Below are 25,151 nucleotides of genomic sequence, written 5' to 3' on the forward strand. Positions count from 1 at the left end.
TTTCCCTCCCTTTTATCGACGATTTCCTTCTTCCCACAATTCACCAAATGAACTCGTACGCTGATGACTCAACACTGCATTCCTCCATATTCTCCAATTCTGTTCCTTGTTATGTCATTCGATCTGCATCTCGTCTCTACACAACTTTATCAATAAACTCGAACTTGAACAGGATATCTCAGTGGAGTAAAGGAAGTCTGCTTGAGTAATGGCTCCAAGGCCCAGTTTATATCCCATCTCTATCAAAATCTTCATACAACTTTCCACTCTCCTTTGATGTTTCTGTAATTCCACCTGTTGACTTAGAGAACATAACTTGTATTACTGTATTATCCACTTTCTCCTGGAAAATCCACACTACGGAAGTAGCGAAGTCTGCTCCTTTTCTTAAGAAACTGGGAGTCCTGTTTGGGTGTTGAAAGTTCTACTTTTCCAGACAGTTGGCTCATTTATACAAAGGACTGATCCGTCCTTATATGAAGTGCTATTCTCACATCTGGGATGGTCCTAGCTCTGCATCCTTACATGACATAACAGAGTCGAAAACTCTTTCATGCTAACTTCAAAACTTGACCCTCTTGCCCTACGCCGCAATGTTGGTTCACTTTCCCTCTTCTACAGGTATTACTTTGGTTTTTGCTCCCTAGACCTGGCTGCCTGTGTGCCCCCACCACTAGCTAGACCACGCAAGTTGCTGCGTCACACGATTACCGTGTGGTAGTTGGCAACTCAAAGGTGGGCTGTTCTGATACCTGTTTCTTTCGCTACACCTCGAACCTTTGAAATACTCTACCCTCTAACGTCTTTCCCTATAATTATGACCTGGCACGTTTTAAAAGAGGTGTTTTTCACTTTCTCCAAAATTCGTAAATACTTTCCCTTGTCTCTCCTTTATCCCTTTCATCAACCTCTTTACATTTCAATTACAGCCCAGCCTTGATGTGGACTTAGATCCGTGAGTGGAGTCTCCAACGTGGAAAAAAGGACTCCCAGACGCAGGTGTGGGTGAGGGTAGGATGTCAGAAGGTAGATAATTACCCTCAGGATCTGCAGCAACAATGCTACGAAGGAGCACATCTCCCGGGCAATATGTGAGGAAGACAATGGTGTGGGCGGCAACTGATATACCTCCCTCCCCCCCGCACCACAAGCTTGGGAGGGGAGATAATCCCTCCCTCCCCATCATTAAACATGCGGGACGAGTCATATGATTATGCAAGGAGTCACACAGAACGAGGGAAGTCATGCACGTCAGATCTTCTCTCCCTCCTCGGCAACACTCTCCACGCGAGGGTGAGGTGGGAGGACAGACGATCCTGGTACCAACCATCGTCACACTGGGTTATACAGGCGAGGGATGCGAGGCGACAGCTGACCCTTCCCGTGGCGCTCGCTGCCGGGAGTGGGGGGGGGGGGGAAGCGCAGGGCGGACATGCAGATAGCGATAGCGATAGTGATAAACGCGCCTGGCGGAGCGTGGCGGCCAGGAGCTCCACCATCACGAGCCGACCAGAGGACACAGGTCCGCCAGGCGAGAGGTCGTGTGGTGCTCACCAGAAGACGGCCCTCCCCTCCTGCCTTCACCACTCGGGCACCAGACTGACCCCGGATGTTAGTGCTCACAAAAGACGGAGGAAATATTCATCTTTGTATCAAACTTCTGGAATAAATCTCACAACACAGTGAAGGTTGGTGGTGCATCCAGTGACTCCGGGCGAGACCTGACCTTGTCTTCCAGTCTCTGGCAGTGTTAAGTATACCTCAGACTCCGGCTACTGCACCTACTGTTCCTCAGACTCCGGCTACTGCACCTACTGTACCTCAGACTCCGGCTACTGCACCTACTGTTCCTCAGACTCCGGCTACTGCACCTACTGTACCTCAGACTCCGGCTACTGCACCTACTGTACCTCAGACTCCGGCTACTGCACCTACTGTACCTCAGACTCCGGCCACTGTACCTACTGTACCTCAGACTCCGGCCACTGTACCTCAGTAGCAGCAGCCAGGCTGCTGGTCGTGGTGTGAGGTCAGCTGTGTGGCCAACAAGAGCCTCGCTCTCTGGTAAGACATTTCCCCCCCGTGTGGTCAATCTTCAGACCTCTCTATTGATGGGGGTCCTTGATGTGTGTGTGTGTGTGTGTGTGTGTGTGTGTGTGTGTGTGTGTGTGTGTGTACATACAGCTCCCCATCTCATAACTTCTTTTCTGTCACATCATTTCTCTAACTTTTCCGTTCGTCCGGCTGCGGCAGTAATGAGTCTTCAGGTTAGTCTGCTACGTTCCCCCTGTTGGTCTCCTGATGTTGACGTCTTCCATCATCTCTGCTGTGCCTCTCGTCTTGCTTGGCATCCTGTCATGTCCTCAGGGTGATCCATTCTTCCCTGCTTCACAGAACTTCTCGACAATGACGTAACCAAACCAAGAGAGGAGCTTGAATGTCGTATCATGTCCTTTTCTTCTTCCTCCTTCCAATGTGGGTAAATGGCTGCAGTCATTTCCAGGTGGCTTGTTTTCCCCTCAGCCTTTTTGATATTGTTTCCTGTTTGTTAGACTTCTACAACGTCTGCGTCTCCTTCAGACGGTTTGCCGAATTAGTGATATAGGCAGTAGATATTTTCTGAACACCTCTCACATACTAGACACAATGTTGACAGTGATCAGCGTGTAGTTTACTTTCATTATAACTCTCTAAGGTACTTGTCTGATAGGAGGCTGGGTGTTATGTCAACTCATAAATCCCATTCGTGTGCAGATTCCTGTAATTTAATCCTTATAGAATAAAACTAATAACCTGACTACATTTCATCGTCCTATCTTCATCGTTTTGCATTTGGCTGAAATGAACATCATGAATAAGGTATTTGACCAAATCTGAAGCCTGGTTTAGGTGTTTTTGTAAGCTGTCGCTCTCATGAGATCAGCGAACATATCTGTGCACTAATCTCAGCAACTCATTTACACAGGCCAGGAACGGCAGCGGACCCGAGACAAGACCTTGCAGGATGTCACTCGTTATTTCCATGAAGTAAAGGCAACTATGGAGTATGTCTTACGCTGCCTTAATTTGAATCTACCGAAGGAATGATTTCTATTTTCTTTGTCACAAATTCTATAAGTAAAACGTTTCGAAGTTCAAGGCTAGTATCCCTGACAACCAGGGTCTGTGTGATACTGATAATTAGGAAGGTAATAGACGAAGACTCCCTCTGGACAGTGCTACTGAAGGGGGGAGGCAACATAGCTTCACATGAGACAGGTCATGCATAACGCATCTTACATACGTCTACAATGGAGCGATCACTGGCTTACGAAAAGAGATGGGTGGGTGGATGGTCTATGTAACGTTGGAATGGGAAAGGCATCTAACACTGTCTCCAACACGAGGAGACAAAACAGATGGGGATTTCTATGCAGGAATAAGATGTCTTTGTTTTGACTCGACCCCCAACCCTGCAACCAGGGGGATGCCTCAAGTGCACATAGACAGGCACCCTGTGGGAATCGCCAGTGCACAACAGGGCTCCCGGCTCTACCCAGCTGGTTGTCACACAGCAGGGGCGCCCAACACTGTGGAGTAGACATACCGTCTTGTTGCTGCTGGGAGCGCCACACTCCACACGTCGCTCCACAGCCCATCTCGGTGGTCGCAGCCAGACGTGGGCTTCCCAGAGAGAAGCCAGACTGATATATACAACTTGTCGTGAGAGAACCTGGTGACCTGCACGTGAACCTCAGCCTTTCCAATCCGCTGTCAGACGTCATGTTACAGCGGCCGACTTCTTCATCCACAGTCACCTGACTGGTCGACGGGCAGTGTTCAGCGGGGCTTAAGGACCTGCACCGCCGCCTTTTCGTCGTTCATTCAGTCAGTTATGGACGTCTCGTCGCCTACAGCGTCTGAATATACGTCGAGTCATGTGACCTCGGCCAGGCCTCGTTCCTCCTGCAGCAGTAGCAGCAGCAGCAATCACCCGTGGCACCACTATCACGGGACCTGAGCAACGCCTCTTCTTACAGCAGAAGCATCACAGGAACTTGGCGACGCCTCTTCCCTCCTGCAGCACAACCACGGGTCTTTGGTAACGCCTCCTCCCTCCTGCAGCACAACCATGGGTCTTTGGTAACACCTTCCTCTTGCAGCACAACCATGGGTCTTTGGTAACGCCTCCTCCCTCCTGCAGCACAACCATGGGTCTTTGGTAACACCTTCCTCTTGCAGCACAACCATGGGTCTTTGGTAACGCCTCCTCCCTCCTGCAGCACAACCATGGGTCTTTGGTAACGCCTCCTCCCTCCTGCAGCACAAACACGGGTCTTTGGTAACACCTTCCTCCTGCAGCACAAACATGGGTCTTTGAGAACGACTCCTTTTTCCTGTAGCACAACCACGGGTCTTTGGGAAAGACTCCCTTTTTCCTTCAGCAAGACCTTAGGAACTTGACATCGCCTCTTCCTCTTTACAGCAGCATCACGAGGCCCTCACCAACACCACCTTCCTCCTGCAGTAGTACAGTGAAACCAAGCAACGACACAGGTGCACGGCAGCATCACAGGACTCCTGCTTCATCTCTTATCCCGCTCCTGCACCAACAGCAGTACCAACTGTCCTGGAGGCTCTCCACTCCTGCACACATCAATATACTCGTCGTCTTGCCTATGTTTCTGTAGCCCTCTCTCGGACCTCGCATCCCTTGAGTGTTAAGACATCCCACACACTTGATCTGTGTAATCTGCTGTGAGTTTAGCCTCACACATGCTCCTCAGTGATCCACGACACCCAGTAACACATGTCATAAGGTGTCATGTCTAATGTCAGATACTTTCTTCTAGGATCAGCGCGCGCGCGCTCGTGTGTGTGTACCCCAGCAAGAGCAGCTTGGCGAACATCATGATGCACCTGGCAGGGAGAATGTCATGGCTGACGGTGGTGCTGTCGCTGGTGGTGGCAGGGACGGCAGAGGCGGGTGACACCGGCAGACTGGTGGCAGACGAGACAGGGTTGGGTGGCACCAGCACAACCAAGGAGCAACAATACTGCAACAAGCTCCCAGACCAACGTAAGTCATGACACATCCTGCCTAAGCTTAGGCTCCTCGTTTACCGTGTGGTGTGTGTGTGTGTGTGTGTGTGTGTGTGTGTGTGTGTGTGTGTGTGTGTTCCCAGTATCCATCACGCCGCTACAGACGGACATCTTGATATTTTGTTTTCCCCCAGAAGCGTTTCTTACTGTGTGGCCATCGCCTCTCGTTGATCTTTCCTCGCTAATGTCAACGAGATGGTCGACGTCAACGAGATGGTCAACGTCAACGAAATGGTCAACGTCAAAATTGTCAGACTGATACAGGAACATGAGGGTTGTCACCCTGTGGTGGACATATGGCTGATGACGTCACTTGCGACTCGCCTCCCTCGATTCAAACAAACTTTTTATTGCTTTCCTCCAGACCTTCGTCTGGCAGCTCTACCTCCTCCTCCTCCTCCTCCCACATGGATCAGCAACTATGGGACCCGTACTCTAATCTGGACTTAATGTATGACATCAAATCTTTGTCTCCACATTTCTTCGTCCATATCATTACCAAGTCAGTCTTCAAACTAACCAAGAGACACTTTACCGCTTCACAAACATGCTAACGCAGTGTTCTGGTGATGACGGCGGCCCGGGGCTAGGTGCCATCACCTAACTCCCTCACTTCGCGCTATAGACATACGTACGTTCCTGTTATCTGTGTCCAACATGGTTATGGCCAAGTCAGTCATCTTCCTCCTCCTGGCGCGCACTCAGTTTGATCCTACTCCAGCACCAGTTCGTAAGCCTGACCAGAGTGCTTGAAGGTGTCAGTGTCTCTGGGGAAGTTGTAGCGAACGTAAACATCACGTGTTACTCTCCTGAGTTTGACGTCTTCCTTCACCAGGGTCTTCAGGTGTGATTTAAGTAATTTAAGTAAATTATTGATACAGATTAAGTATAATAGTGACCCCTCATCACCTAGCCCTGCGGAACGCTGCTGGTCACCTGTGCCCACGTGGACCCATGGTTCACCTTTTTCTTTCATTCATTTTCGGTCGTCCAGACTTACCCTCTAATTCTTTCCCGATAGATCAATTTTATCTGTTCCCAACAGCTGGACCAGCCATGAATGCCCTCCGGCCATCCTAGAACACACAGTGTTGTAGTGTTGGTGTAGCAGAGGGCTTGTAATACTGGGCTTGTAGTACTGGTGTAGTATTAGGCATGTAGTACTGGTGTAGTACTGGGCTTATAGTGCTGGTGTAGTACTGGACTTGTAGCACTGGTGTAGTACTGGACTTGTAGCACTCTTGTAGTACTAGGCTTATAGTACTGCTGTAGTACTGGGCTTATAATACTACTGTAGTACTACCGTGTAACAAGCCAAGCTGCAGATGCTACAAGAACTGTAACGTGTCCTTCATGTTCACTGTAGTGTCGTCTCGACTGTCGTGGCTCAGCCTACCATCCACTGTGGTCTGGTGTTGTGCTCCACCTGTGGCCCACAGTGGTCCAGGTGGAGGTGTGTGGGGGGAGCAACCTCCTTCCCCCTCTTGTATCATCCGCGGGGAGGGGGGGAGACATAACATTCTACAGGGCTACATAGCCCCTGTATCTCGCCATCATGTAGCCCCTGTATCTCGCCATCAGGTAACCCCTGTATTTCGCCATCACCCACTCTCAACTTCCCTCGTCATTACAGTCGTCTTGTACGTTGCAGCCGAGCCGCCACCCGCGCCTGTAGTGGCCCAGCAGTACACAGCTAAGGTCGAGATGGTTCAACTCGTCACCAACGCCAGCGGTCACCAGTACAAGCTCTGTAAGTCCTCCTCCTGCACGCACCCCTCACCCCTGCACCCCCACTCTGTGTGTGTGTGTGTGTGTGTGTGTGTAACTACCCATCTCCACGTAACTCATGGGACCCCATGACTTGAACAATCTCGACTTTTTAATATTTTCTGTTTGCCGTTTTCGTTAACCATGTCCTCAGTCCATTTTCTTACATTCATCCACTACAACTATTTCATAAAAGTATTACTTTACATCACTTGACAAGTTTCTTGATTAATTTCACATTATGTCTTCTGATTGTTCTAACCCCACAATCTTTCGAGGAAATATCATTTTCTTGTGATTCAACTCTTAATTGTGACACCATCTATGTTTCCCTCCTGTGGACACTCTATCAGCTCTTTGTGCCTCTTTAGATGGGGTGGCAAACAATAAGAAACATATTCTAGTTTTGTCCCTATGTAGGGTGTAAACAATAACTTGTATATTTCTTCATCTATGAACTTTAATGTCATTCTACGTAAGGTCTGCCAAGAGACAGGTGTATATCCTTAGCCATTTTCCTGCAGTCGGACTTTGGAGACAAGTCAGAGGCAATGTCGACTCCTATGTTTCCCCAGCACACACACATACCAGCAGATTATTTCATGCTAGATAATATTCATACCAAGGTCTTCTTTTAACGTGACTCATCCTCATTACATCTGCTGAGGTTAAACTTTACCAACCTTGCATCATACCAACTTTGGAGTCTGTTTAGGTCCCCTTGTAAGCTGATGCAATCCTTCTTGCTTTTTCACTTCCCTCATGACTTCAGCATCATCTGCAAAAATATTCAGGCAGGAGTCCATACTTTAAGCAAGTCATTTACACAGATCAAGAAGAGTAACGGTCCCAGAACAGGACCCTGTGGCATTCCACTGGTGACCTCAGTCGATTTCGAAAAGCACCTCTGACATGCCTCCTTTGTTCTATCCCACTAAAATAATCTTTTGTCCATAGAGGGAGTCTCTTTCTTATTCTTGCCTGGTGATATAACTTCTTAATCGTTCTGTTATGTGGTACACTTCAAATGCTTTCTGGCAGCAGATACAAACAATCCACTCAAGCTTATCTTTCGTCCAAAACAGAGTTCACTCTCTCGTAGAAATCTAAGAGGTCATTACATATAACTTCCTTTCCGTGAAATCATATTGTCTCTCATTTAAGTAATTTCTCCTCTACAGAAAGTCATCAATTTGCTTTCTGAATATATTATCCAGTGCCTTGCAGAGCACACCCGTAGGGAGGTTGTTCTGTAGCTCAGTGTCTCTTCCCTGTCTCCTTTCCTATAAGCAAGTATGGCGGCCGACCCTTTTTAGTTCCATTGGCACCTTGCCTTTACCTAGCGACATCCAGAACCGTATTCTAAGATGTTTGTCGAGCGTATTTTTACAAGTCTTCAGCTCCTATAGTGATCCTTCCCCAGGAATACGAGCCTTATTAGCATCAAAACCCTACAGCATTATGTTAACTCTTTCTAGAAGAGATCTCAGCGTTTTCTAATACTTCCTCACCCGTTCCATCTCACTGGGAAAAAAAAAAGCACTTGATTTTGTCATTCAGATCCTGACATACCCTCTCATCCTCCTCCTTCGGCATCCCTCGAGTCTGATTAACTGCTGAAGAATTTGCGAAAAAGTCTTGCATTTGCTCTCGTCTTGTCCACAATATTCTCTCAAAAGTTTCTTTATTCCTCCTTATGTTATCCTGGTGTACACATGTCTTACACTTTACAAACGCTGGCTGACTGGAGCGTCGCCTAGAAATTCTCCACAGCAAATCTCGAGGATCGAGGACTTTTGAACATATTTCTTGGCTACTGAACTCCATATCTCAACTGATGTTACGGTGGAAACCGTCGAGTTCTGAGTAATTTCCACGACTACATCTCCTCTCTTAAGTCTTGTGTCGTCTCTGCTTTTTCAACATCCTCATTTACCACAGAGAGAAATCTAAGTATTCTGTGATCACTTTGTTACCAAGTAGTGTATGGTGTATGTTATCTTCACTATCCATACTAGTCTGTGTGGGAACTAGAAGGTGAACCAGGTCCTCAGATCCTAGTGTGTTCACTGACCTGCTGGTGTGGGACGATTTCCAGCATACACTCTATATACCTGTGTCTGTATGACCCCTCTGCCACCATGATGATCCAAGCTCCCCTGATCTGTCTCTCTGTAACCGAGACCCGCCATCATCACCAGCGCTTCACCATGTCTGATAAGTGCGCGTTTTACAACTCTCTGCATCACCGTGATTGATCCTACGTCACTGTCATTGTGTGTCTGTTGCGCATCGTTGAAAAGTCTTCGCAGATTCATATAACATTAATACCAACGTGAACTTCTTCCCTACACTTACCCTAGCCATTATGTATCGTCTGAATGGGTTTATCCTTCACTATTACATGAAATTTTATCTCTTATCAAGAGTACCTCACCTTTCCCTCTGTCTTCTCTTTCCCTCCTTGCTCCCACGCACCCCTCTGCACCGAAGCACTGAGGTCTTATCTCTTCAGCAACTTTCGCTTTCACAACGCCAGCAACATCTGGTGCACTTGCCCTTGCGGAGCCTATCAGTAGCGAACTCCTGCTCTTGTGATAAAAACGAAGCAGCAGTTGTGTATACTGGATCCACTCTGACGTCACCATCACCAGACATCCCTGACCTGAGGGCACACTGTTAGAGAACACTGTCTGACGCTGTTAGAGAACAATGCCTGACTTTATTAGAGAACACTGCCTGACACTGTTAGAGAACACTGCCTGACACTGTTAGAGAACATTGCCTGACTTTACTAGAGAACACTGCCTGACACTGTTAGAGAACACTGCCTGACTTTACCAGAGAACACAGCCTGACACTGCTAGAGAACACTGCATGACTTTATTACAGAACGCTGCCTGACACTGTTAGAGAACACTGCCTGACTTTATTAGAGAACACTGCCTGACACTGTTAGAGAACACTACCTGACTTAACCAGAGAACACTGCCTGACTTTATTAGAAAACACTGCCTGACACTGTTAGAGAACACTGTTTGACTTTACTAGAGAACACTGCCTGACACTGTTAGAGAACACTGCCTGACACTATTAGAGAACCACACCAGACTCTGCCAGAGAACATTGCCTGATTCTACTTAAAAACACTTCACGACTGTTTGGACGACCGCTGCTTCAGTCAGCTGGAGACCTGCCTGACTCTACTTGTACACATTAACTTGTCGTCGTCATGAACTCTACATGAGGATCATGTGGTCGACACCACTCACCCCCGTAGACGCCTGATAACTTCATCAGTAGAGTTGGTAAGACAGCGTCTGACTCTCCTGTCTCCCTGCACAGTGGACTACGCAGAGTACGTGTACGACGCCACCGCCAAACTGGTGTCCATCCAAGTGTACTCCAAGTACTTCCTCGTCAGGTACCTCCTCAACTGGAACACCAAGCAGATGGTGGAGGTCGTCGTCTCCAAGACTGGTGAGTAGCAGGTTCCCTCCCCTCCTGCGTCTAGCGATAAGAGCTACTTCCTGGGTCTGGTGAGCGGAGTTGTGAGTAGCAGGTTCCTCCCCTCCAGTGTCTAGCGATAAGAGCTACTTCCTGGGTCTGGTGAGCGGAGTTGTGAGGGTCAGGTTCCTCCCCTCCAGTGTCTAGCGACAGGAGCTACTTCCTGGGTCTGGTGAGCAGAGTTGTGAGCGGCAGGTTTCCTCCCCTCCAGTGTCTAGCGACAGGAGCTACTTCCTGGGTCTGGTGAGCGTTGTGAGGGTCAGGTTCCTCCCCTCCAGTGTCTAGCGACAGGAGCTACTTCCTGGGTCTGGTGAGCGTTGTGAGGGTCAGGTTCCTCCCCTCCAGTGTCTAGCGACAGGAGCTACTTCCTGGGTCTGGTGTGCAGAGTTGTGAGCGGCAGGTTCCCTCCCCTCCAGTGTCTAGCGACAGGAGCTTCTTCCTGCGTCTGGTGAGCGTTGTGAGGGTCAGGTTCCTCCCCTCCAGTGTCTAGCGACAGGAGCTACTTCCTGGGTCTGTTGAGCAGAGTTGTGAGAGGCAGGTTCCCTCCCCTCCAGTGTCTAGCGATAAGAGCTACTTCCTGGGTCTGGTGAGCAAAGTTGTGAGAGGCAGGTTCCCTCCCCTCCAGTGTCTAGCGATAAGAGCTACTTCCTGGGTCTGGTGAGCAGAGTTGTGAGAGGCAGGTTCCTCCCCTCCAGTGTCTAGCGACAGGAGCTACTTCCTGGGTCTGGTGAGCGGAGTTGTGAGAGGCAGGTTCCCTCCCCTCCAGCGACCAGTGCCAGTAGTCACTTGCTGGGTCTGTGCGACAGGGGGTTCTGATGCAGCAGTGGCAGAAGCCGCAGGCAGCTCTCGAGGCTCGGGTCCTGCATCAGGTCGCCCGCTGTGGTATCTGGTTCACAAATGTTCTGCTGGACCCGCAGGGAGCAAGGGAGGGGGACTGGCTTGTGATGGCTTTATCTCTGTGTAGCCAAAATGGCACGTAAATTGGTTAGCTCAGTGTCAGCTCTAAGAGAGAGAGAGAGAGAGAGAGAGAGAGAGAGAGAGAGAGAGAGTGTGTGTGTGTGTGTGTGTGTGTGTGTGTGTGTGTAGACTGCAGCCTTCCAGCACTTCCTCCTGTGTCTGATGTCGTCTTGAGTAAAGCCTGTGGAGGTCCCTGCTCACAGCCTCTCCCAGGATGCCGACGTCCGTCACATGTCTTGGAGATCTCGCACCTGAGGTCGTCCATGCCTTGGTACAACTCCCTGTCTTCCAGGAACGACAGGTCACCTACGAGGGTCACGAGGCGGGACCTGTTTCATTAATGACCAGGACAATGTGACGTCAGAATTATACAAAGTTCGTGTACATTTTAATGTCTTTCTTCTTCAGTTTGTGTTACTGCGAAAGGTGTCAGTTTATTACGAGTGTGGCAACAATAGTGTGGAGCAGGTGTAGCACCAACCCTGAGTGTAGGATGTACCCCTGGGTGTAAAATGTATCCCTGAGTGTAAGATATACCCCTGAGTGTAGCAAGTACCCCTGAGTGTAGCATGTACCCCTGAGTGTAGCATGTGACCCTGAGTGTAGCATGTACCCCTGAGTGTAGCATGTATCCCCGAGTGTAGCATGTACCCCTGAGTGTAGCATGTGACCCTGAGTGTAGCATGTACCCCTGAGTGTAGCATGTTCACCTTAGTGTGGTATGCTCTGCTGGGCATGTCATCCTGCATGGGTCATGTCACCCTGAGTGACATAGTTCTCCCTGATGGAAGTACGTCTCGGCTTGAGAAGCACAAATAGGAGGGTCATGCCCAACTGGGTGAGGAGTGTCTCCCTTCGAGAGACATTGCTCTCTGAGCGGGGCATGTCTCCGATAGCAAGTCATGTCTCCACGAGTGTGACAAGTCTCTCAGGGTGTGGCATCCCTCTTTTGGAGAGTCGTGTCTCCCTGGGTGAGGCATGCCTCCCCGAGTGTAGCACATCCCTCCGAGTGTGGTATGCAGCATAGGCTATGGCACGTCTCCCTGGTGTGACACCTATTCTTGAGTGTGACACGTACCCGCCTTGTGTAACACGTCCACCTTGAGTAGGACGTGGCCCACTGAGGACATATGGCTGACCCTGGGCTGCAGTATGTCTTCCTTTAACACAGGCGCGTTACCACGAGCCCGGGTGAATATACTGCATCCCCCAGGGGATGGCAGGTCTTCCAGGGTCACAAGTGTTGTGCCGAGTGTTGCGTGTTCCCCCCTGAGTCTGGGGGGAGGGGTCTCCTACCTGAATGTCCAGTGTGCCCCACAGTGTTCTGTGCACCCATAGTGTCGTTCTATGTTTGCCTGCCTTACACCGGCCTCTCCCCAGGAGTCCAAGAGAAGAAGTGCGTGGTGCGGGGGCTGGAAGAAGCCTTGATCCTGTTCCCTGCCATCTGGGGTACCGGCAAGAACCTCTCCACCGAGCAGATAGTCGCCCCGGGGGTGCTCATGGGTCTTCCTGAAGAAGCCGAGATCCGCTACAAGGTCAGTACCCCCCAGCCTCTGCCACTACACCAGTCTTGTGAGCATCATAACCCGACACATCCCCCACCACCACTTGCCCTGCCCTGATTGATCTCTTCTGCCCATGGTCGTCCAGGGACGCTTCGATTGCCGGGGGATATTGTGCAGCCGCTGGGACTGGTGTGGACTCAAGCAGTTCGAGCAAGACGCTGGTACAGAGCTCGTCACCATGGCCACCTTCTGGAACGGTCAGTCTCTACTGTTTTATCATTTCTTAAATTAACTTTAGCCAAAAGTCTCTACGGTGAAAATACACGAAGTAACCAATGGGTCAATAGAAACTGGAGGTTCACATTTGTCTGTATCACTCACCTGACTACACTTGCCAAATTAGTAGACGATTTTTTTTTTCCTTGTTGAAATATGACCACTTTGCATACCTGCAAGAACTGGGCAAAGTTTTCTTTTCACAGAAAAACCAGTATTATAAATTAGATAATTAGTCATGTCCCTAAAGCTTACACAGTTCACATATGGCAATGACGAGAACATATCGAGGTAGGGGCATCGGAAGGAAATGTTTCGCGGAAGGAAATACAACAGAAAGATGCGAGATGGCGTGTAGCCACGGCGCAGCTCACCACTTGTCGTAGTCCTGCATCTGGCAGCCGTGGAAAACAGGTCAACTTTGTCACAGTAACAGCACAGAGCAGGAGCTGGTGATGGTTGGTATCACCTTCGTGTGAGTGTTGTCAGGCTCCGTACCGCCATAGTTGGTGCCACAGGCAGAAGCGTCTCCAAGAACGATTCTGTTGCCTCGAAGCTCAAAACAGAATTCAACATCCGAAATTTGGGCCACTTGCTGCTTTCCATAGATTCTGACATAACTCATTTCGGCTTTGATCTTCATGTATGTCTTGCCTGCCCATAGAAATAGCTGGTAATCCAGTTAATTTACCAATAGATTCCAGGTCTCTGTCACGTTTTGAGCATCGCTTACAGATTTATCAGCAGCAGCTCAAAGTTCAGGAGCAACATCTTAATCATCATCCAGATACTACTCATTACTGTATCCTCAGCTCGCTTTAGGGGCATGTGCTGCTCCCATCCCCTCGTAAGGGATGGAAGGGGTTGTGAACCCCCATTAATTTCCCCCTCCTTCAAGAAAATCGTCTCACAAACTATGGCTGAAATTGGTTTCTGCAAACTTGTAATAGTTAGTTAACGGATGAATAAATAGGCAAGCTGATTGTCTTTAGCTAAGGGCATCGTTTACAACTTCTGTCGCTTTATCTTTCCTTCACTTTTCAATTCTGACGGTACTATAGCTCTCTCTCCCGAAGACGGTACTATAGCTCTCTCTCCCGAAGACGGTACTATAGCTCTCTCTCTCGTAGACGGCACTATAGCTCTCTCTCCCGTAGACAGAGCAACTCTCTTTGGTTCTATTTTCTCCTCTAACTCTACATTTGATGACTAACATTCCTTCACCCCCTGATGCTCCTCTTACTAATCCTATGCCCCTCCTCGTAGTCTTTATTCGAACTGTCCAAGAAACGCTTCTCTCTCTCTCTCTGGACGCAAAGAGAGCTAACAGACCTGATGGCATCCATCCCCGTGTACTGAAGGAGTGTACCTCCGAATTTGCACCTGTGCTTGCTCGGCTGTTCAGTTTCATTTTGAAAACCAGAACTTTTCCTTCTTGGAAGCATGAACTGGTACATCACAACCCCAAGAAAGGGTGACTGTTCTAACCCCCTCTAACTGTCGTCGTGTGAGTTCGACATCTACCATTTCCAGAGCCTTTGAATCCCTTCTCAACTCCCATATCCTCAGACCTCTTGAATGTCACTGTCTTCTCTCTAATCACCAGAGTGGCTTCCGTAAGGTGAGGTCCAATGGTGCTATTCTTTCCTGTTACCAATATTTGGTCACCAGCCCTGATGAATCAAGCTTTTGATAGGGTGTGGTATCAGGGGTCCCATATCTAAGCTCCTCTTTTTTTTTTTTTTTTTTTTTTTTGGCTTGTAAATCCCACATTACGGAAATAGCTAATTCTTCCTCTAAGAAACTGGGACTCCTGTTTAGATGCGGAAAATTGTTTTCTTTCGAACAGTTGTTTCGTTTATACAAATGAATGACTCGTCCATGTATGGAGCACCGACGTCACATCTAGGATGGTTCTAGCTCTGCATCCTTACTTGCCAAAGTCGAGTCGAAAACGGTCCGATTTATCAACTCTCCCGGGCTGAATTCCAAACTTGACCAGCTTACCCTACGCCGCAATGTAGGTTCACTTTCCCTTTCCTGTAGGTATTATTTTGGTTTTTGCTCCCGAGAGCTGGCTGCTTGTTTGCCTCCACCACTAGCTACACCACGCAAAACTGGGGAAGATGCTGCGTCACACGATTACTGTGTGGCCGATGACAACTAACGGGTGGGCTATTTTGTTAACTGTTTCTTCCCCGGTATCTCGAAGCTTTTGGAACTCTCTACCTCCTTACGTCTTCCCCAATTACTTCGACCTGGCACTTTTTAAGCCATCGTTTTTCACTTCCTCCAAAATCCGTAAATACTTTTCCACGTTTCTTCTCTTTCCTTTTCATCAACTCCTTTATACTTCAATCAAGGCCCAGGCTTGAAGTGAACTTTTGTCCGTGACTGGAGCCTCCAACGTTTAAATAAAAGAAATACAGACTTTTGTACATTATATAGTTCAGAGAAAATTGTGACCACCTATAAACCGCTAGTAAGAGAGAGAGAGAAAAAAAAAATTATCAAAGAACTAAGACCTGGTGACGCAGAGGAGCGTAGCAAAATTGCTCCTCGGATTAAGGATCAAATCATACAAGAAAAGATAAGGAACTGACATGACTCTCCAAGTATGTGTGGCTCCGGCCTGACTTAATACAAGTTTTCAAGGTCTTCAAGATTCCATTATGGATATGAATGCCGTCATCAATATCCACAGGGACTTGGAAAGGAGGGACAATGATGCACTGAGTAGAGGGAAAAATGCTTACGTGCTTTTTGATTGCTTGGGTAGGCGTCAGGTAACGACATAACTAACCAAAACAATAGACGTTTAGAAAGGAATTAAATGATTATTACCATTCTGTAACTTAACACTAACTAGACAGGAGTAAATAAAGATCATCAAAATTTTCAAGATATACGTAATCTCTTGGCAGGGTAACACGTCTTTTGTTACAGGTTTGCTCCTTGTGTTTCCTGTATACATAAAATCTTACACGTCTCTCTGCTGTCAGTCCCCGGGTGGCAGGTGCCTGTCCAGCAGTACCAGACGTTGCCGCCCCTCGGGTGGGAGGTGGAGGTGCAATATTCTAAGGACGACGGGTCTATCTTGTTCGTCGAGGAGAAGGTCCACAACGTCATGTACTACAGGCCGGAAGTTGTCGATTACTCCGCTTTACTGGTACGGAGACGAGTCCTTTTATTTGCTTAGACATGATGCTCCTTTCTGAGATATATATTCATATACTTTCTTTCACCTGGTCAGTTTAACTATCCCAAATGTCCCAATTGCTCCAAGTCCATGTGATCATATAGCTTCCACTAAGCTCAAGCAAATGGTGGCGCAAATATCCTATCATTTACACCGTGTGTGTGTGTGTGTGTGTGTGTGTGTGTGTGTGTGTGTGTAAAGATTTGCCAAGACTGAGGTTTGTATGGCTCTTGTCAATGATAGCCAGAGGGAGCCTGGCTCTCTTGTGGGCCGGGTGGGTTAACAAGGCCCAATGCTTAGGTCCCTCACCACCGGCGGGCCGCCTTAGAGCATAGGGCCCGCACCTCCTGAATTGTAGGGAGGTTTAATCTCAAACATCAAAAACATCAATGATAGCCCTTTCTCGGGTGTGCCATTATTGGCACAGGTCGGCCCGACTGTAACTGTAACGTAATCAGCACCTAGGTGGATGTGTGTTTAGCGCAAAATGTGATGAGCTGCTTCATTCCAAATGAATTCCTTTCCTGACTTAAAAGAATTGTTTAGAGTTTATAAGTGATAGATCGACTGTCGTGATTTTTGACGCTAATCATACATTTGCTACTCCCTCTCTCAGGAAATATATGCTGAAATTGTACAACAAAGTCAAAATGATTGCGATTCTGATGTTTACAATTGACATGATACAGTTAACCCTATAGACGCGAAAAAGAAACTGAAGAATATTCCACAAAAAAAATTATCAAAAATTCGTTTCAGATGTAATAACTCCATAATGAATCAGTCGACACCTCAGAAACGGTACCAGTAGTGCCAAATCTAATTTAGGACACGTAACTCGAGAGAATAAAGTGTATGACAAATTACGTAACGTTTGATATGGTTTGAATCTAAAACACAGACTTGTCTACTGTCGGGGAAACGGAAAAATGCTTATACTAGCTAATTTAGATACATGCATTAAGTGCCTAGGTTCATGTAATTCCAGTTAGGCTGATAGTCTGCCAGCATCACTAGGTTTCTTCATTCCAATATGCTTGCAAAATGTACCTTATCTTAAAAGTGTACCGTCCGTGATGTTTTGCATTCATGCGGGTGCAACGGACACCAGTGTTATCCAGTGGCTGATGTCTCGTTTCAGAGAAACACCAATATCGCCAGTAGATCATGTAATAACTATCACAATAACTTATAACTGTTATTACATTTTTGTTAGTTTAATAATCGAGCTAAATCTAATCCTAAAGGCTGTTGGCCTTACTTTTTAGGCTTAAGTGCAGCACAGTAAGGCTGTTGGTCTGTGTGAGGTACGATACATCATCTCTCTCACCAGAGCTCCCCTCTAACTTCCCAAGTCTTGCCTGCTGCTGTCTTGGAATTCTTATTCTTTTTTATCACTGGCTGAATCAAGTCGTTCAGGCGAATAAGTGTTTCTGGTATTTCATTTTCTAAGCAGGAGAGGAAGGTGTCCCTTGAATTTTTCTTTGTGCTAACTTGACCGTCTTGTCCCTAGACGACATAATATAAGATTTTTCTCTGTGTTACAATCTGGCTTTGCTTCGCGAGATAACACCTAACCACCATTTTCTCTGTGTTATGGGCTTGGTAATGTTGGGGTGATGGTGCAGATCTCACAGGACATCTACTGCTCGGGTCTCATCCCTGAACCGGGCCATCCATTCCCAGACTTTATGAAGGACTACATGTTCACCTTCAGTATGGAGGCGCGAGAGACCATGGCGAACACCATCACTTGGGCTGACGTGAGTATGGACTAAGATAACCCTAGCATCTTATGTGGCATCTTCGTAGGTACTTAAAAGGTGAAAGTGAAAGCTTTGTTCTTAAACGGTCGTTGTTAGCTGAATTAGGTTTGTTAAGTGGCTGTCATTAGCCGAATTAGGCGCGTATATGGTTGTACTGGGGTGGCGTTAGGCTTTTACATGGTTGTACTGAGCTGACGTTAGGTTTTTTACTCGGTTGGACTGAACATTTCTCTTGTATAGTTGTACTTAGCTAATGTCTGCCTCTTGTAAAGTAGTCCTTAGACGTGAGTGCGACCTTATGTAACTCAAAAGACGTGTGTTTGTTCTTATTGTAGGTTTAAGTGTTTCTAATGTAGTAATAGTAGGACGCCTTATGTTTTTTCTTTGTAGGTATGTTATTGAGTACTTTCTTCTTGCATGTAAGCATGTTCTTAAATGTCTAAATGCTCTAAAATGAAAGCATGTTCTTAAATGTCTACATGCTCTAAAATGAAAGCATGTTCTTAAATGTCTAAATGCTCTAAAATGAAAGCATGTTCTTAAATGTCTAAATGCTCCAAAATGAGTGTTCTTTTTTTAAATGAGTGTTGTCAGAGATGAGTATACTTTGAGTATGCTTTGATATGCGAGTATGCTTTAAGGTGTGATTATGTGTGAGATGCACATCTAAGATGTACATGAGATCTTGAATATGAGCGTATTCTTACATAAGAGAATATCCAGATATTTAAATGTTCTAACATGGGAGGCCGACATTAACCTGGTGTTTCTCGCAACTGTCTCCCTCCGTCTGACTGGCACACTACCGATCCCTGTCGGTCCTGTTCTTCACCATCTGGCACTGACCTTACCTGTAATGCCCCGCCACGCTTCTATGCCTCATATCGGGTGGCAGGGCTGGTACGACTTCGAGAAGCAGCTATATAGGATTGACCACGACGTCATGATGAAGGGCCGGGACGCCGTCCCCACCACCGAGATCTTCGACTTCATTGACAGTACGAGCACTTCCATCTGTCATCTTGGGGATAATATGATGTTATACCACAGTTGTAAGCTTACAAAGAACATCACGATAGAAATGCATGCCCACCATCACAAAAACAACTAACGTAACTATACCAACATCACTACAACAGCTGGTATGCATATGCTAATCATTACTACAGCTGCTGACGTAACAATACCATTATTACTACAACTGACGTAACTATAGCATACCACTACAACATATGGCATATCCACACCGTCATCACTACCACAGCTAATCTAAATATGACGTAACCACACCATAATCACTACAACAGCTAATCTAACTATACCATCACCACAACAGCTGAAGTAACTATCACCAATACAACAGCTAAAGTACTAAACTATTACTAATACTACAGCTGAAGTAACTATACTATCACCAATACAACAGCTGAAGTAACTATACTATCACCAATACAACAGCTGAAGTAACTATACTATCATCAATACAACAGCTGAAGTAACAATGAAAGTACCTCGGTTTAACCAAATGTACTACATAGATAACACAATGATAACATCACACACTTTGAGAGTAAAATCATGATATTTGTAGAAACTTTCCCAGAGGAGGTAAAGTCCGACTTGCAAAAACGTTTTCAAGGTCCTCTGTCGTTAGCAACCATATATATATATATATATATATATATATATATATATATATATATATATATATATATATGAACGCGCACATTCATAGAACATACAAACCTCCAACAGCCAGGATCAAACCTGGAACTCCTGTGCAACAGGCGGGAGCGTTACTGGTAAGCCTGTCGCACAGGGGTCCCGGGTTCGATCTTGGCTGTTGGAGGTTTGTATATATATATATATATATATATATATATATATATATATATATATATATATATATATGTGTGTGTGTGTGTGTGTGTGTGTGTGTTCAGCTAATGATAAAAATGTATTCATGCCTAATTTTTCTGTTATTTGTTATGATTTGTCTCAAGCCCAGTAAACTGGTCTCATAATAACATGTGTCCCTTCCTTTCTCACTAGCTCCAGTTCCCCAGTATCTCTCACTAGCTCCTGCCTGTCTCTCTAAGTCTTGTTCTCCTGCTTCCCTTAGCAACCCCTGTTCCCCGCCTCTCGTAAAAGACCCCGTCCCCTTAGTCTCTCTTACTAGCCTCCCAAGGCAGACATCGTCCCCTTGCCTACCACCAAGAGTGACCTTGTCTCCCTGCCTTCCCTAAAGACTGACTCCCGTCTCCCTGTCTCCCCTCAAGTCTGATCTTGTGACCCATCAAAACTATCCAAGAAACAAAGGTATTAAAGTGCTTTAGAACAGATCATAATATCTCCCCCAAGTGTGACCTACCATGTCTTTACCAACTAACCCTCGCACTCTGCACCTTCCCCAGAGGTGGCCTTCACTTTCCCCCAGGAGAGCCTGGGCAAGTGCAAGGTGACCGTCATCAACAACACCCACACCGATTGGTCCGACATCACTGGTATCGGCCACCTTTGGGCCGACAACCCCAACGCATTCTTCGGCACTGATGTCGTCAACTACACCTACTACGGCCCAGCGTACGTCTGGTAGTGATGGTAACAATGGTTGTAATGACAGCGGTGTCAGCCATGGAGACTTAGGTAATGTGATAAGAGTAGCAGTCGTATGGTGATGACGGCTGGTGGATGGGTTAATAGTTGTGGTGTGCGGTGTTGTTTATGATGGGTGTGGTGCTGTTGGAGTTGAATTGATGTCGGAGGTTTTAGTAATCATATGCTGGTGTAATGGCAACAGAGGTAGAGGTTTAGAGTTGGTGATACTGGTAGATCAGGTTAGTTAAATTGGATTTGTGATTGTTCAATCAGCCAATCTAACAGAGCAGCCTAACCCAACCCAGCCTAGCACAAAACAGCCTAACCCAACCCAGCCTAGCACAAGTTGGACCAATTAAAGTGTGCACATAATTACGATTCCCTGTTTTAACATTTTAAAATAGAAACATACAAATATCACTAAGTCGTTGAGTCCACAATATAAAGTGGTGCAGGAGAGCAAGTAATTACGAGAGTAATTAGTGTTAAATCATCTGCAAGGCTAAAATCCTTTGAGAATGACGGTATGATCCTAGAACACGATGGTACGATTCTCGGGTATTAATGGGCTAATCTAAGGGTCAGGTCAAAAGCCAGGCCATCATACTTGAGGATCGTATCGTCATGTTCAAGAATCGCAACGTCGTGCTCAAGGAACGTGCAGTCATGTTCAAGGATCGTACCGTCGTGCTCATGGAACGCATGATCATGTTCAAGGATCGTACCGTCGTGCTCCAGGGCCACTCTGTAATGTTCAAGGTGTTTACGATTTTCCTTCCAGAGTGGTGCGGTACGTGGAGGGGCAGGAGTGGCGTGCGGTGCGGACAGACTGGCCTCCCGACGCTGTGGATGGCGACACACACACGCTCTGGCAATGGACCTTCGCTGGCGTCAGTAACCTCGCTCATTATCATTACTATTATCTTTAGTTATTTCAAGTATCATTAATCATTATTATCATTATTTCCGGGAACAGGAGAGAAAGAATGCTACCCTGCGAATCATAAGGAATCGCTCCCTCCCACAGTATTCATTTTAGATACAAAGGTATTATTACAGTTTGTACGTATGCTGTCTTTGCTATTTCGCTTGACAAACATAAAAGCTTAACAAAGTAGGGTGAGGCTTGGCCCATACATCCCATCCATAAACAAATTAAACAACCATGGAGACATCACACACCCCTGCCGTAGACCGACCTTCACTGGGAACCAGTCACTCTCCTCTCTTCCTACTCGTACACATGCCTTACATCCTTAATAAAAACTTTTCACTGCTTCTAGCGGCTTACCTCCTACACCATGTACTTTTAAGACCTTCCACAAAGCATCGCTATCAACCCTATAATATGCCTTCACAAGATCCACAAATGCCACATGCAAATCCATCTGTTTTTCTAAATATTTCTCACATTCTTCAAAGCAAACACTTGATCCACACATCCTCTACCACTTCTGAAACCACACTGCTCCTCCTCAATATATATATATATATATATATATATATATATATATATATATATATATATATATATATATATATATATATATATATCCCTCCCAGACAGCAGGGTTTTCTAGAGATGTTTCATGGTGGATGCGCAGGAATTAACTGCAAGTGTTGTCGATCCACAGAAGAACGTATCAGTGGTGACCGACCTGGGAGAGCATCTCTACCTGGAGCGTCAGGTCCCCATCGGCCTACGTGTCACCGCCTTGCATGTAAGTCGTGTGTCCCCGCCAGCCGTCAGGTCATGACCCTACCAATATTTCTATTTACTGACCTGGTTAGTTTGATGGTCAGTATTATGGCAATGTGACCGTATTTTGTTCTTACATTTCTATCTATATATCATGTACCAGAGTCGTAAAAAACAGCTTTACATAAAGTATTCGCCTTTCATGTTTCTTCCTGGGGGTCAACATCTTCAGTGAAACTTTTGAAAGCTGAAAATACCCTACAGTCAGGAGAACAAAGTCCTCGGCTTGGTCTTTTAAAAGTCAGTCGTCACCAGATAGCGCGGCAAAATCTTGTAAGGACGATCAACTTACACTTCCTCACCTTCTGACAGGACATGGAGACCAGCCTAGGCCACATCCCTAAGGGTTCTGCCTACGTGTACCAGCTGTACGACTTCAATTTAGAGTGGGACTCGAGGTTCGACATCTACAGCGACGGGGGCGACTTCGACACCTACGACTGTTACTCGGCCAACTGGAGGGAACACCTCAAATTTCGGCTGGACGGTAAGGTGGCGGCAACTGGTCGTGTGGACGATCAGTCAAAGGTTATAGGTAGCGGGGGAGCTACGAGTCAGGAGTCAGTGTTTGGGTGGATGGAGGAGGTTCAGGGTCTGAGGACATGCAGGAGTCATTACGGGACAGCGAGCGTCAGTGGTGCCTGAGTGCTGGCAGAACCTGGTGACCACAGGGGACAGGGTCTCTCAATACAAGGATACATGGACGCTACATGACTCTGCCTCAGCTGGACTTCACTGTCGTTAGCACTCGGGTGAGGGCTAGTTGGCTGACGTGGGTCGTGGTGAGGGAGGGGAAAAGGAGAGGAAGGGAAGGGTGGTAATGCTATACACACGGGGCCTTTAACGGCCACACGTTTCGATACATAGCTGGGGCCGTATGCAGAAAACTTCTTAGAATGCTTAAGTATGCTTAACCCCAAAGAATTTTACTTAACTTTAAGAATTCTGCTAAGCATGTTTCTGAAAGCTGCCCTACGCTTAAGTATTTGCATAGCAGAGGACAAATATTTTGACCCAAACTGAATTTCATACTTCTTAAATCTTATGCTAAAGTTTTGCTAAGCATCGTGCTTAGTCCTTTTCTGTGTGGCACTTAAGTCACTTGCTCAGCTAAGCATAACAATAAGCAGAAATCTAAGAATTTTTCTGCATACGGCCCCTGATGCTTAACACTAATCTGTCTCAAAGAATTAATGGTTTTCTCGTATTTGTATCATTTTATGTCCAATTTCTTTCCTAATCATCCCAGAGTTCTAAGTATCTAACATCAGCGTATCTTTTTTTTTTTCTGGAATCTTCAAAAACCATTTCTATGTAGCCCAGACAATTTTGTTGTGTTGGTAACAATGGTTGCTAGAACACGTGTGTGTGTGTGTGTGTGTGTGTGTGTGTGTGTTTACGACTGACCCAGGTTGACCTCCACAGTGTCGGCATGGCCTGAGGTGGTAACGACGCCCCTGATGACCTCGTCCTGGTTCAACGAGCAGTGGCAGAAGCAGCTGGCCCAGTTCGGCCAGGTGTCCGTGCTGAGGATCACCAGAGTCAAGGTAGCCCGCCCGTCACTCTCCTGCCGCTACCTAACGTCCAACTGTCCAGCTCTCTCCTCCCACTCTCCGGCCCCACACCAGGCGTCCCTCCACACTCCGGCCCCACACCAGGCGTCCCTCCACACTCCGGTCCCACACCAGGCGTCCCTCCACACTCCGGCACCACACCAGGCGTCCCTCCACACTCCGGCACCACACCAGGCGTCCCTCCACACTCCGGCACCACACCAGGCGTCCCTCCACACTCCGGCCCACACCAGGCGTCCCTCCACACTCCGGCCCACACCAGGCGTCCCTCCACACTCCGGCCCCACACCAGGCGTCCCTCCACACTCCGGCCCACACCAGGCGTCCCTCCACACTCCGGCCCACACCAGGCGTCCCTCCACACTCCGGCCCACACCAGGCGTCCCTCCACACTCCGGCCCACACCAGGCGTCCCTCCACACTCCGGCACCACACCAGGCGTCCCTCCACACTCCGGCACCACACCAGGCGTCCCTCCACACTCCGGTCCCACACCAGGCGTCCCTCCACACTCCGGTCCCACACCAGGCGTCCCTCCACACTCCGGTCCCACACCAGGCGTCCCTCCACACTCCGGCCCCACACCAGGCGTCCCTCCACACTCCGGTCCCACACCAGGCGTCCCTCCACACTCCGGCCCCACACCAGGCGTCCCTCCACACTCCGGCCCCACACCAGGCGTCCCTCCACACTCCGGCCCCACACCAGGCGTCCCTCCACACTCCGGCCCCACACCAGGCGTCCCTCCACACTCCGGCCCCACACCAGGCGTCCCTCCACACTCCGGCACCACACCAGGCGTCCCTCCACACTCCGGCCCACACCAGGCGTCCCTCCACACTCCGGCCCACACCAGGCGTCCCTCCACACTCCGGCCCCACACCAGGCGTCCCTCCACACTCCGGCCCACACCAGGCGTCCCTCCACACTCCGGCCCCACACCAGGCGTCCCTCCACACTCCGGCCCCACACCAGGCGTCCCTCCACACTCCGGCCCCACACCAGGCGTCCCTCCACACTCCGGTCCCACACCAGGCGTCCCTCCACACTCCGGCCCCACACCAGGCGTCCCTCCACACTCCGGCCCCACACCAGGCGTCCCTCCACACTCCGGCCCCACACCAGGCGTCCCTCCACACTCCGGTCCCACACCAGCCGTAA

General features: G+C 47.9%; 1 protein-coding gene across 1 annotated transcript; it reads left to right on the forward strand.

The window, feature by feature from the left end:
- Positions 1-1,489: 1,489 nt before the first annotated feature.
- LOC139748891 (uncharacterized) lies at positions 1,490-25,151 on the forward strand. The gene is made up of 14 exons (XM_071662254.1): positions 1,490-2,064; positions 4,833-5,059; positions 6,734-6,832; positions 10,195-10,329; positions 12,694-12,848; positions 12,964-13,075; positions 16,097-16,263; positions 17,922-18,056; positions 18,955-19,057; positions 20,474-20,642; positions 21,439-21,547; positions 22,292-22,378; positions 22,729-22,903; positions 23,842-25,151. The coding sequence occupies exons 2-14, from the start codon at positions 4,891-4,893 to the stop codon at positions 25,149-25,151; spliced, it is 2,925 nt and encodes a 974-aa protein (XP_071518355.1). The 5' UTR covers positions 1,490-2,064; positions 4,833-4,890.

This window comes from Panulirus ornatus, chromosome 6 (assembly GCF_036320965.1).
Source record: "Panulirus ornatus isolate Po-2019 chromosome 6, ASM3632096v1, whole genome shotgun sequence".
Classification (NCBI taxonomy): domain Eukaryota; kingdom Metazoa; phylum Arthropoda; class Malacostraca; order Decapoda; family Palinuridae; genus Panulirus; species Panulirus ornatus.

What these genes read in the sequence shown, in the direction of transcription:
- LOC139748891 (XM_071662254.1), top strand. Translation starts at nt 4,891, where the DNA reads ATGATGCACCTGGCAGGGAGAATGTCATGGCTGACGGTGGTGCTGTCG. An exon ending in CAACAAGCTCCCAGACCAAC is followed by an intron (nt 5,060 to 6,733) that starts GTAAGTCATGAC and finishes TGTACGTTGCAG; the next exon opens with CCGAGCCGCCACCCGCGCCT. An exon ending in GGCAATGGACCTTCGCTGGC is followed by an intron (nt 21,548 to 22,291) that starts GTCAGTAACCTC and finishes GTCGATCCACAG; the next exon opens with AAGAACGTATCAGTGGTGAC.